The sequence below is a fragment of the Macaca mulatta genome, chromosome 4 (assembly GCF_049350105.2).
Source record: "Macaca mulatta isolate MMU2019108-1 chromosome 4, T2T-MMU8v2.0, whole genome shotgun sequence".
Taxonomy (NCBI): domain Eukaryota; kingdom Metazoa; phylum Chordata; class Mammalia; order Primates; family Cercopithecidae; genus Macaca; species Macaca mulatta.
This window is the reverse complement of record NC_133409.1, coordinates 71,040,671-71,054,089: the sequence shown is the minus strand read 5'-3', so window position 1 is coordinate 71,054,089 and position 13,419 is coordinate 71,040,671. Positions and strand designations below refer to the sequence as shown.

Below are 13,419 nucleotides of genomic sequence, written 5' to 3'. Positions count from 1 at the left end.
ATAAGAGTCTAGAAATTAGTGAACAATCCAAATTCAGTTAATGTGTGTCTTTTGTAGTGATTGAACTCCTCTTAGCTTTCTTCTTTGAAAAATAAGAATACACACACACATACTGGATCATTATGTAAACCATTCTATACATTTGATCACTATAATTGCTAAAATCTACACTTCTTCTGCACCGATTTACTAGTTTACAGCGATGAAAACTGCAAACATTGTTCTAGATATCATGAACTCATGGTGGGGTTTTGGGGGTTTTTGTTGGTATACCATTTTCTGGTCTGTTTGCTTTACTTTGATACTTCACAATTTACTGGTCTTTGGGATTAGTCCAGTCAATATTAACAACTCATATTTCTGACTTACAGCAGGCCCCACACACACCTGAGACTTACTGTGTCCCAGACAGAACTTCTCATACTGCCTCCCAACTCTGCTTTTCATACCTCAGAACTGATCATTTAGTATAAAAGACTGTAAGATTCCATTTTTTATGTGTGCTTCATAGCAAAGGGATGACAATTCTTTACATTTCACACTTATTCCTAAAGATTTCTAATGATAAGCAAAAAATATCCAAGTACACAAGTAGCCATTAGAGCTGTTGGTTATACCTTACAGATCATACTACCTAGCACTCTATTGTTTGTTGAACCCTTTTCACAAAAGAAAGCACACAAATCATGCATCACTTATTAATTTCTTTCAGTATCATTTTCTAGAGTACACTAGATCAGTGCTTCTCACTGTTTAACATTACACGAACCATCCAAGGATCTTGTTACCATATAGATTCTGCTGAGTTGATAAGAGCCAGAGGAAGATAAAAGCGTATTCTGATTTGATTGGAAGGCATTATCAGCCAGAAAGAAGTAGGCAACTTGATTTGATTCAACTTCTAATATTGACTTCTGATGAGACTTGTATTCCATAATTATAGCACTCTGTAAATAAACCATGAATTGAACTACTCTCGTTTATTCTAAGCTCAGAAGATCCACTTAAAGAAAATGGTGAAGTGTCAGCCAGAAGTAGTGGCTCATGCCTGTAATCCCAGCACTTTGGGAGGCCAAGGCAAGTGGAGGTCAGGAGTTAGAGACCAGCCTGACCAACACGGTGAAACTCTGTCTCTACTAAAAATATAAAATTAGCCAACCGTGGTGGCGCATGCCTGTAATCTCAGGTACTTGGGAGGCTGAGGCAGGAGAATAGCTTGAACCTGGGAGGCGGAGGTTGCAGTGAGCTGAGATCACAGCATTGCACTCCAGTCTGGGAAACAAGAGCAAAACTCGGTCTCCAAAAAGAAAATGGTGAAGTGTAATTTAGCATAGTGTGAACAAACATTGATATTGACTACAGCTAATTTGCTCTTATACCTTTCCATGTATTTTCAGATCTGATGCGGAGAGTACAGCTGTCCACCTGGAAGCTTTGAAAAAGTTAGCATTGGCATTGCAGGAGAGAAAGTATGCTATTGAAGATCTGAAAGATCAAAAGCAGAAAATGATAGAGCATCTGAATTTAGATGACAAGGAGCTAGTCAAAGAACAGACGAGTCATTTAGAGCAACGTTGGTTTCAGCTTGAGGACCTCATTAAAAGGAAAATCCAAGTGTCAGTCACCAACTTGGAGGAGTTAAATGTGGTGCAGTCCAGATTTCAGGAGCTAATGGATTGGGCAGAAGAGCAACAACCCAACATCGCCGAGGCCCTTAAGCAGAGCCCTCCTCCAGATATGGCTCAGAACCTTCTCATGGATCACCTGGCCATCTGCAGTGAACTGGAGGCCAAGCAGATGCTCCTGAAATCACTCATAAAGGACGCAGACAGGGTCATGGCGGATCTTGGTCTCAATGAGCGACAGGTCATTCAAAAGGCTCTCTCTGATGCACAAAGCCACGTGAATTGTCTCAGTGACTTAGTGGGCCAGCGAAGAAAGTACTTAAACAAAGCCTTGTCTGAGAAAAGCCAATTTCTCATGGCAGTGTTCCAGGCCACCAGCCAAATTCAGCAACACGAGCGAAAGATAATGTTCCGTGAACACATCTGTCTGTTACCAGATGATGTGAGCAAACAAGTCAAAACATGTAAGAGTGCACAAGCCAGCCTCAAGACTTACCAAAATGAGGTCACTGGACTTTGGGCCCAGGGTCGTGAACTAATGAAAGGAGTCACAGAGCAGGAAAAGAGTGAAGTGCTGGGGAAGCTTCAGGAATTGCAGAGTGTCTATGACAGTGTTTTACAAAAGTGCAGTCACCGGTTACAAGAACTAGAGAAGAATTTGGTTTCTAGGAAGCATTTTAAGGAAGATTTTGATAAAGCTTGCCACTGGCTAAAACAAGCAGATATTGTTACATTTCCTGAAATCAACCTAATGAATGAGAGTACTGAGCTTCATACACAGCTGGCCAAATACCAACACATTCTTGAACAATCTCCAGAATATGAAAATCTTCTACTTATGCTGCAGAGAACTGGGCAGACCATATTACCATCGCTGAATGAAGTTGATCATTCCTACCTCAGTGAAAAGCTAAACACTTTGCCCCAACAATTTAACGTAATTGTTGCCTTGGCTAAAGACAAGTTCTATAAAGTCCAGGAAGCAATTCTTGCTCGGAAGGAATATGCTTCCTTGATTGAGTTGACAACCCAGTCTCTGAGTGAACTTGAAGCCCAATTCTCGCGGATGAGCAAAGTTCCCACTGACCTGGCTGTGGAGGAGGCTGTGGCTCTGCAAGATGGTTGCAGAGCCATTCTGGACGAGGTGGTGGGCCTTGGGGAGGCGGTGGATGAAGTGAACCAGAAAAAAGAAGGTTTTCGCAGCACAGGTCAGCCTTGGCAGCCAGAAAAGATGCTGCACCTTGTCACCTTATATCACAGGCTGAAGCGACAAACAGAGCAGAGGGTTAGCTTATTAGAAGACACCACCAGTGCTTACCAAGAACACGAGAAGATGTGCCAACAGCTAGAGAGACAACTGAAGTCTGTAAAAGAAGAGCAGTCCAAAGTGAATGAGGAAACGCTGCCTGCAGAGGAGAAGCTCAAAATGTATCACTCCCTGGGAGGAAGCCTTCAGGACTCGGCGATTCTACTGAAACGAGTAACCATACATCTCGAAGATCTTGCCCCACACCTTGACCCCTTGGCTTATGAGAAAGCCAGGCATCAGATCCAGTCCTGGCAAGAGGAGTTAAAACTGTTGACTTCTGCCATTGGTGAGACGGTGACAGAATGTGAGAGCCGAATGGTGCAGAGTATAGACTTCCAGACTGAGATGAGTCGCTCCCTGGACTGGCTGAGGAGAGTGAAGGCAGAACTCAGTGGGCCGGTCTACCTAGACCTCAACCTGCAGGACATCCAAGAGGAAATCAGAAAGATCCAAATTCATCAGGAAGAGGTCCAGTCCAGCTTGAGAATCATGAATGCACTGAGTCACAAGGAAAAGGAGAAGTTCACAAAGGCCAAGGAGCTGATCTCTGCGGATTTAGAACACAGCCTCGCTGAGCTCTCAGAGCTGGATGGAGACATTCAGGAAGCCTTACGCACCAGACAGGTGGGTATGATAGGACTTCACTTCTCTTTATTCCATTCTGCTTATTTGTAAACAGGTACAAGGAATTCATTTGCTTGGTTATAATTGCTTCTTTAAATATTTCTTTCTAAATACTATACAGAAGCATCTTCAGCAGTGACTTAAATGGTTATTTTAATTTTGTTTTTTAATTGAGATGAAGTCTTGCTCTGTCGCCCAGGCTGGAGTGCAGTGGTGTAATCTCAGCTCACTGCAACCTCCGCCTCCTGGGTTCAAGTGATTCTTGTGCTTCAGCCTCCCGAGTAGCTGGGATTACAGGCGCCTGCCACCATGCCCAGCTAATTTTTGTATTTGTAGTAGAGATGGGGTTTCATAATGTTGGCCAGGCTGGTCTTGAACTCCTGACGTCAAGTGATCTGCCTGCCTTGGCCTCCCAAAGTGCTGGGACTATAGGTGGGAGCCACCGTGCTGGGCCAGGTGATTTTAATTGTTTATGTGCATGCTATTCATTTTTGTGCGGTTTCCATCTTGACTTCACTTTGCTTATAATAGTGATGCCTCAGTGATCTCTCGCCTTTAAAGAGATGATAAATGGTATTAGTAACATAATTCATATTGTATATTAGTACATTGATAGTACAACTGACTAACAGTGAATAATTACTGATGCCCTTTGTAGACAATGTGAAGGCTGGTATTTCTAAAGTCAGTGCTAGATGAAGAGTCGAAATGGAGAGAAGCAGATAGACAATGCAGCCCTGACCTTGCTAATAAGCCACTTTTTTGTAGGGTATCCCATTAGTTGCCCCGTCTCTTCACCCCTTCTGTGGGGATGAGTGCTGTCCTTCTTTTGCTTCCCTATAACATAGCAGAAGAAAGACTAGAATACTCGTGATTACTTGACTTAGGGATAACAAAAAGAAATGGGAGCATGTACAAAACTTCCCAGATTGGCCTAATTGCGGCTTGCTCTGGGGCTTGCAAGTTCTGTGCATTCAAAAATAAGAAGAGGGCCAGGCATGGTAGTGCACACTTGTAATCCCAGCCCTTTGGGAGGCTGAGGCAGGTGGATCACCTGAGGTCAGGAGTTCAAGACCAGTCTGACCAACATGGTGAAACCCTGTCTCTAGTAAATACAAAAAAAAAAAAAAAAATTAGCTGGGTGTGGTGGTGCATGACTGTAATCCTACTTGGGAGGCTGAGGCAGGAGAATCGCCAGGAGGCAGAGGTTGCAGTGAGCTGAGATCACACCATTGTACTCCAGCCTAGGCAACAAGAGCAAAACTCTGTCTGAAAATAAAATAAAATAAAATAAAATAAAATAAAATAAAATAAAACAAGAAGAGAAAAATTGTGGCTAGAGGATTATTTCCTTTAATTTCTTGGCTCCTTTTCTCCATGTCTGTCTTCAGTCCCTCTGATTCTAGGAGATGTCAACCAACCCTTTAGGTAAAAGATACTTTCATCAGGATAATACAGCAGCTAAAGCCTGGGAGGAGGGCATATCTGAGTTCTAATAGCAGCTATTTGATCTCAGGCAAATGACATCCTATAAGGCTCTGTCCCTCTTTGTAGAAGAGAGATATTAATGATTCTTTTATTAGGTTTATCTTCTTAGCATCGGGTCTGACACGAAGTAACTTCAGATGAATCTTAGCTCTCATTTAACTTTATTTTCCGCAAAGATTAAGGTTAACACTTTCAATAGTAAAAATGTTAATATTGGATAAAATCATAATAAACTTCTTCATGGAAAATTCTGACTTTTTAAACTAAAAACTATTTAGTACACTTTAACCTTTTCATGTTGATTCAAGGCTATTGTTTAAAAAAATTTTTTTAACTATTTTTCTAGACCTATTAGTATAAACAGAGATATAGAATCTAGAATGTAGAGTAGAACAGAAGTTACCAGAAATGTTCATTCTTGAAGGACATTTGTCAGGTAAGCTTGCTTCTTTTGGTGAGTTTTGAACCAAAATCTTAAATCTATTAAGATGTCTCTATTTGTGCCATCTTGTCTTATTGATGATCTTCGTCCAAATAACTAAAGGTCATGGTTCCTGGGGCATTTCTTATTTCCTCTGCTGATTCTATGCTTTGCTGTCCCTGTTCTTTCCTTAACTGGTGCTCATCTTACGGGTACTTTCTCTACCTTTTCTATGCATCTTCGCTTGCACAGTCACAGCTTATCTTGTCCAGTCATTGATGGCTGGTTAGAGTGTTTCTTTTCCTTCTGGAGTTGAATGGACCAGCCTTCTGGACTTCAACTTCTCAACTTTTCTATTTTAGTCTCTATACAAGACTCACAGGTTACTATTTCGCTTCCAGAAATTACTCTGTGGCGTGGTCTGGTAAATGCCAGTTTGGAAGTTTGATGTTGCTATACTTCTTTTTTTTTCCTTTTTTCTTTTCTTTTCTTTTCTTTTCCTTTCCATGTTTGTTTGTTTGTTAATTTGTTTTTTGAGAGACAGAGTCTGGAGTGCAGTGAAACTATCTCGGCTCACTGCAACCTCTGCCTCTCAGGTTCAAGCAATTCTTGTGCCTCACCCTCCCAAATAGCTGGGATTACAGGCATGCGCCACCACACTCAGCTAATTTTCCTATTTTTAGTAGAGACAGGGTTTCACCATGTTAGCCAGGCTGATCTCGAACTCCTGGCCTCAAGTGATCTGCCTCCCTCAGCCTCCCAAAGTACTGAGATTACAGTCATGAGCCACCATGCTTGGCCGTGTTGTTATACTTCTAACCAACGGAGACATTACTGCACTTTGGTAAACATTCAGTCTGCCACATATTTCTAAGCATTATATTATTTCTTAGAGAGGGAACTTTCAGAACTAGTCAAGATACTGACATAAATTTCAATCCCATCTCTGTCCTTATTATTTGATGTAATGGCAATAATACAATTATAACAAGAATAGCAGAAGGAAAAATCAAGGCTGATGATGGATGGCACCACAAAAATATTCCCCTAGCTTATCAATGCACTTACACACATACACCCATGAGACTGAGGACTGGAAAACAAATGAATGAATGAAACTCTTTCCTGCAAATACATTGCAAAGGAGAGTTGATTATGTTTGCAACTGCTGTTTTTCAGGCTACCTTGACTGAAATGTTTAGCCAGTGTCAAAGGTATTATCAGGTATTTCAAGCGGCCAATGACTGGCTTGAGGATGCCCAAGAAATGTTGCAGCTGGCAGGCAATGGCCTAGATGTGGAGAGCGCAGAGGAAAATCTCAAAAACCACATGGAATTTTTCAGTACAGAGGATCAGTTCCACAGTAACCTGGAGGAGCTCCGCGGCCTGGTAGCCACCCTGGACCCACTCATCAAGCCAACAGGCAAAGAAGACCTAGAACAGAAAATGGCTTCTCTGGAACTCAGGAGCCAGAGGATGAGCCAGGACTCTTGTGCCCAAGTGGATCTCTTGCAGAGGTATTTCAGGATGTTTCGTGTTTTATATTTAGTGAAATGAATTTCCACGCTGAAAGTAGTAATACACAAATGACATACGTTAGCACATACATGCATTCTTCTCTCTTAAGTATCATTAGACATACTGACACCAGAGCTTCGTGTAGAAATACATGATTTCATGTTACTTATCAATTTCTGTTGGACTCTTTCAAGATGCACAGCTCAATGGCACGATTACCAGAAAGCAAGGGAAGAGGTTATTGAATTGATGAATGATACAGAAAAGAAATTGTCTGAGTTTTCTTTGTTGAAGACTTCTTCTAGTGATGAAGCAGAAGAAAAATTGTCAGAGCACAAGGTCAGAGTTTTGGGCTTTTTTTTTTTTTTTTAAATCCTTTTTCTATAATTGTAATGGGTCTTTGCAACATGATCAATAAATCTTCACTTCTACCTGGAATTTTTCAATATGATAAGGATGCATTTAACCATATTTTATAGAAGTTTTAAGTTTATTAAATGCTGTTACCTTTTAGGATTCCCGTTGGAAATGCATAGCAAAGATTTTAAAAAGATGTTCAGAGCAGTTTGCTTCCGATAAGATGTGGCACTTAATAAATGTCAGTAAATACTTTTTGTTGATAACAGATTAAATAAAACTCAAAAATTAATAACTGAGTCTCCCTTTATCAGAGCAATATAAGGAAAAAATGTAACATACTAAAATATTACATTTGGTTCACTTACATTTATGCTGCTTTTTAAAAATGAAAAAAATGTCATCTCAAGTAGCAAAATACACTATTAATACATAAATAATATTCAACTCACCTCTTTAAAAAGCTTTAAGACTAACTCTGGTTAAAAAATAAACATGAAAGAGTACCGAGAGGAGAATCAATGTATATGTAGAAACATTCCCTTTTGCAGGTAATTTTGGGCTTTACCAACATCCATAGAACTTAAAAAAAATTAATCTCTCCCTTGTCTCCTCTCTTCCGTCCTCCACCCCCAACTCTAGGCTTTAGTGTCAGTGGTTAACTCTTTCCATGAGAAAATCGTGGCCCTTGAGGAAAAAGCTTCACAACTGGAGAAAACCGGAAATGATGCTAGCAAAGCCACCCTGAGCAGGTCAATGACCACTGTCTGGCAGCGCTGGACACGCCTTCGAGCTGTGGCCCAAGACCAGGAGAAGATCCTGGAAGATGCAGTGGATGAGTGGACGGGCTTTAACAACAAGGTAGTTTCCGCTGTCCACGGGCTCACCTTTCTTTCCTCACTAATTATAATGTATTTTGAAACACGGTATTTTGCTGCTGTTTGAAGTCAGCCTTCTGAAAGTAATAAAGGCTTTTTCAAATCTCTGTTTCAATGACATAAAAACTAAGTTATGAAACAAAGTACAAAATGCAATGTGCAGTTTAGTCCCAAGTCACGGTCAAATTATTTCAGTGAGAAAAACCAAGCAAATAGATTTTGAAAGGAGAACAAGTCCATTTTGCCCCATTTGTTTTCTTAACTGGCCTTGTAAAAGAACGAGATACTTTTTCTTTACCATGAAACCTGAAAATGAGCAGAAATTTAACTCATTACGGAAAATGTATATTCAACGTTTTCCTTTTTGGAGTCTTGCTCTGTCGTCCAGGCTGGAGTGCAGTGGTGTGATCTCAGGTCACTGCAACCTCCGCTGCCTGGGGTCAAGCAATTCTCCTGCCTCAGCCTCCTGAGTAGCTGGAATTACAGGCACCCACCACCACACCCAATTAATTTTTGTATTTGTAGTAGAGATGGGGTTTTGCCATGTTGGTCAGGCTGGTCTCAAACTCCTGACTTCAGGTGATCCGCCTGTCTCAGCCTCCAAAAGTGCTGGGATTACAGGCATGAGCCACCACATGCCTGCCTGGCCACTTTTTCCATCTTTTAAAGGTTTAATGTTTTAAGCCATGTCTTCCTTCATGATTTAAAGGTATTCATTTATGTTACCTTAAATATTGGAAAGAGTATTTTGTTTTCTTAGTTTAAAAAAAAAAAAAAAAAGCTTTTTCTGTATTAAGTATAGTCTCTGATTGTCCTAATATTATTTTGAGATTAAAGCTTTAAACCCAGAGGTACAGAGGTGATATCTCCTTTCATGTTAAGAAGGTGGCTCAGGTTCCAGTTTCCTAAAATATGGAATTTATACCATCATCTTTAATTGGCTTCATACACTAGTGTGTGGCTTTTATGGGAATGACCTTATTTTTTTCAGTTTATTTATTATTGAACTTCATAGTATGTACATTTGTCATCAGGTTAAAAAGGCCACTGAAATGATTGATCAGCTGCAAGATAAGTTACCTGGCAGTTCAGCAGAGAAGGCGTCAAAAGCGGAACTCTTAACTCTTCTTGAATACCACGACACGTTCGTTCTGGAGCTGGAGCAGCAGCAGTCGGCCTTGGGCATGCTCCGGCAGCAAGCCCTCAGCATGCTCCAGGATGGAGCCACCCCGACCCCCAGGGGAGAGCCACCGCTCATGCAGGAAATCACCGCGATGCAAGATCGGTGCCTGAAGTAATTAAGCACCTACTTTATTCTGTTACTAAACTTGGCCTTGACCCAAAGGGATAAGCAGGGCACTTGAGTATGAAGGTGCTCCTTTACACCACCTTAAAAATGTGGGGATCCGTTCCCATCACCCTTGCTTTTCGGTTTCTTTGACTCTTCAATCATTTGTCTGACAAATACATATCTCATAGTACTTAGAGATACGATGAGAACCATGCAGACTCACTGTCTGTCTTCACGCTGTTTACAGTCAAGCAGCAGAGATAGGCAACTAAGGCAGCCTTTCAGTCAAGTGTGAAAAGGGAGCTGAGGGAATCCGAAGCAGAGACAAGCAGCCGAGGGGAGGAGTCAAAGAAGGCATCCCTTCAGAAGGAGAATTTAAGCAGAAGCCTGAGCAGCCTGGAGCTAGGCATTGAGTTTTGCAAACAGGGGAAGGACATGTAAGAAAGGAAGAAACATGTCACTTTCAAGGAGCTCCTTGGGTGATGCAGGGAGAGGAAGGGAGATTCAAGAGAAATGAAGCCTGAGAGGGAAACAATTGAGAGCTATTCAGAACTTAGATTTGATAAAGCTTGAGAACTCATTGGCTATCTGGGGTGACAGGGATATAGGAGCAAAGATGACACCACAGTCCAGGTAAATAGTAGTCATTGACTGGCAGTGAATTTAGTAGAAAGAGCAAGTTAATGTTGATATACAACCAGCCCTGATTCACTTATTGGGCCAGCGAAAAAACATTTATAGATAATTTAATTTCTATATTTACAAATATTACCTCATTCATGTCCTTGCATTCACCTCTTTCCCTTATAGGTGATGTGGGGGTAACCTAACACTTATTAAATTTACATTCATTCAAATAAAGACTTGAAATTTGGACATTATTAACATGATTAATTATGAAATTTCCAAAGCTTGATTTTTTTCTTTAAAAACTACTTTCTAATAGATAGCCATATATATTCCAGTTATACATTACTTTTAAATGTGCCATTTTAGTAGATTTCCAAAGAGGAAGTAAATAATGAAATAATCTCCAGGCTACGTTACATAGGAAATTAATTGCAATTCAGTGGCATGTGAGACAGTCAACTCTCAATTTTTCAAGGACAAACTATTCACTTTATATGACATTTATACATGAACTGAAGTGTTATTTGACAGTGTTGAGGAAGTGTCTTTACTTGCAAAAAAGATATTAGATTTCCCATTTCTGTATATGTATTGGATAAAATGTTGTCAAGTATTTGGGGGTTCCTTTCACTTCACATCACTTCTGTTTTATCCCTATAATGTTTCTGAAGCATGCAGGAGAAAGTGAAGACTAATGGAAAGTTGGTGAAGCAAGAGCTGAAGGACCGAGAAATGGTGGAGACTCAGATCAATTCTGTGAAATGTTGGGTTCAGGAAACGAAAGAATATTTAGGGAATCCAACAATAGAAATAGATGCTCAACTTGAAGAACTTCAGGTACAAAAAAATCTCCTCATTCTCTTTACCCCTCGTTTCAAAAACAATTGCCCTGATTTTAATTGAACATACTTGTTTATATTTATTGAATATTGAATTTAAAAATTTCAGAAATGTGTTCTATAGAAGATATTTAGTATTACTTCATGGGATTTTCCTTTGTTTTCTAAAGTGAACATGCTTTATATTCAGAGACAAAAGAAGAGTGTTGTATTATTTTAAGATATTTCTCTAATTCCACACTTAATTATATGTTGATGAGCAATGTATAACCTTGTCTATAACAGTGTCCTTAGAAGGTCCCCAGAAATTTCTTATTTTGATCTTTTCTTCAGATTCTCCTAACAGAAGCCACAAATCACCGACAGAACATTGAAAAAATGGCAGAAGAACAGAAGGATAAGTACTTGGGTCTTTATACCATATTACCTTCTGAACTCTCCCTTCAGTTGGCTGAAGTAGCATTGGACCTAAAGATCCGTGACCAGGTAAACCTATGATCAAGAGTGTCTTTCTATTTTGTTTATAGGGTCAATCCTCTTGTGTCAAATATTTTTGTTTCTTTAAGAAGAAATGCATAGTCCTTTTTGGTGTTGAGACCAGAGCGAGATTTCTGTCTCTGGTCTCATGAAGAGTACAATTTCATGTAGTGAAAATAGGCTCAAATAACATCTGTATGGAAATATAATAGATTTTTAGGACTTTCTTAGTGGCTTAATGCTAAAGCTATTAAAGTTTAATTAAAAGCATTCTATATGAGACAAAGAGAAGACATACTACAATTCTAAAGTGCTACGTGAAATAGGAAGTAATATCCCATTTGTACGAACTGTCAGATTCATACAGTTGTGCTCTACTTTGGAAATCTTCAATGTATGATGCAAAGTGTTTTAAAAATCTCATCAAAATCCGATCCTACTTTATCATGACTTTGACCTAAACTACTAATATGTGCTATTTACTGTTTTAAGTATTTAATTGATATATTTGGTTTTCTTCTTAGACATTGGAAGATCTATTGGGAAGGATGACTTGGCAAGTTCATGGTCTTTTTATATTTTTGAGACAGAGTCTTGCTCTGTCCTCCAGGCTGGAGTGCAGTGAAACAATCTCAGCTTACTGCAATCTCCACCTCCTGGGTTCAAGCAATTCTCATGCCTCAGCCTCCCAAGTAGCTGGGATTCCAGGCATGCACCACCACACCCAGCTAATTTTTTGCATTTTTAGTAAAAAGAGACAAGTTTTGCCATGTTGGCCAGCCTGGTCTCAAACTCCTGGCCTCAAGTGATCTGCCTGCCTCAGCCTCCCAAAGTGCTGGGATTACAGATGTGCACCTCTGTGCATAGCCATGGTTTTTTTTTTTTTTTCTTTTTTTCTTTTTTTTTTTTTGGTTCAAATGTAAGCTTTTCTCTGGATTAATTTTCCTATCATAGACTTATTCATATGTATTTCATTTACTTTGACACTCAATATAATGAAGGCCAAACACATCATTAACACTCTTTTAATGGTGTGTTTTCTCCCTACTAAAGAGGTTTTTTTAAAGATCTTTAACTATATAAAGAAATGTTTCCTCTCTTTAACATCTTTTCTTCAGCATTTTATCCTAAGCAACAGTGTGAATGTTTGTTATCAAATCAAACCGAAGTCATTGGAAATTTGTAAATGCTAACTGTCTTTTTTCACCTTCCTTTGCATTAGACGTGCTTAATACTTTGTTGGCATACTATAGAGTTGTAGTTGGAAAGTTACAAAAAGAGTTAACAGATCATTAACAGTCATTGATTAAAAGGTGCTTGGAAACAAATCAGTGTTCCTCCAACTGTTTAGGAGGATTTTCCATCCTATGAAGAAAAAAGCTTAGAGGAGTTTGTGTGCTCAGGGTCATTACGTTAGTTAATGGAGAAGATAGGATTCAAACTCAGCTGTCTACACAACCATCTATAATGAGTATTCTGTAAATATTTAATAAGTGAATTCCTCTACACACATTGCTTGTATCTTTGCTGGAACACAAGGAGTGCAGTAAATACATAAAGATAGTGAAGTCAGGGAAAGCCGGGAGAGCTTGTAACTAACTGCACATCTCTGGTGTGACCAAAGGTATCAATGCCAAAGCAGTTAAAATGTGTCTTGTCAACATCATTTGAGATTTTTAGTATCTATTATACAATTTTAACCATGGCTTGTTTTGCTGTTCTCACTGATTTTTTAGATCCAAGACAAAATAAAAGAAGTTGAGCAGAGCAAGGCCATGAGCCAGGAACTCAGCCGGCAAATTCAGAAGATAGCTAAAGACCTCACAACTATTCTAACTAAGCTGAAAGCTAAGACAGATAATTTAGTTCAAGCTAAAACTGACCAAAAGGTAAGAAGTAGAATTTTAAAGGGTGCCACTGAATGAATTAAATAGTTTTTGGAGTCAGTTTTACTTGGGGATA

At 39.5% G+C, this 13,419-nt stretch overlaps 1 protein-coding gene across 13 annotated transcripts in view; it reads left to right on the top strand.

Moving 5' to 3' along the window:
* Positions 1–13,419, top strand: part of SYNE1 (spectrin repeat containing nuclear envelope protein 1) — a 529,762-nt gene that overhangs the window by 319,235 nt on the left and 197,108 nt on the right. For all 13 annotated transcript variants that reach the window (XM_028847246.2, XM_077999556.1, XM_077999555.1 and 10 more), the window contains 8 exons: positions 1,398–3,558; positions 6,647–6,984; positions 7,180–7,324; positions 7,985–8,203; positions 9,255–9,514; positions 10,813–10,978; positions 11,314–11,466; positions 13,194–13,346. In XM_028847246.2, coding sequence (XP_028703079.2) covers positions 1,398–3,558; positions 6,647–6,984; positions 7,180–7,324; positions 7,985–8,203; positions 9,255–9,514; positions 10,813–10,978; positions 11,314–11,466; positions 13,194–13,346 — 3,595 coding nt within the window. The remainder of the gene's footprint in view (positions 1–1,397; positions 3,559–6,646; positions 6,985–7,179; positions 7,325–7,984; positions 8,204–9,254; positions 9,515–10,812; positions 10,979–11,313; positions 11,467–13,193; positions 13,347–13,419) is intronic.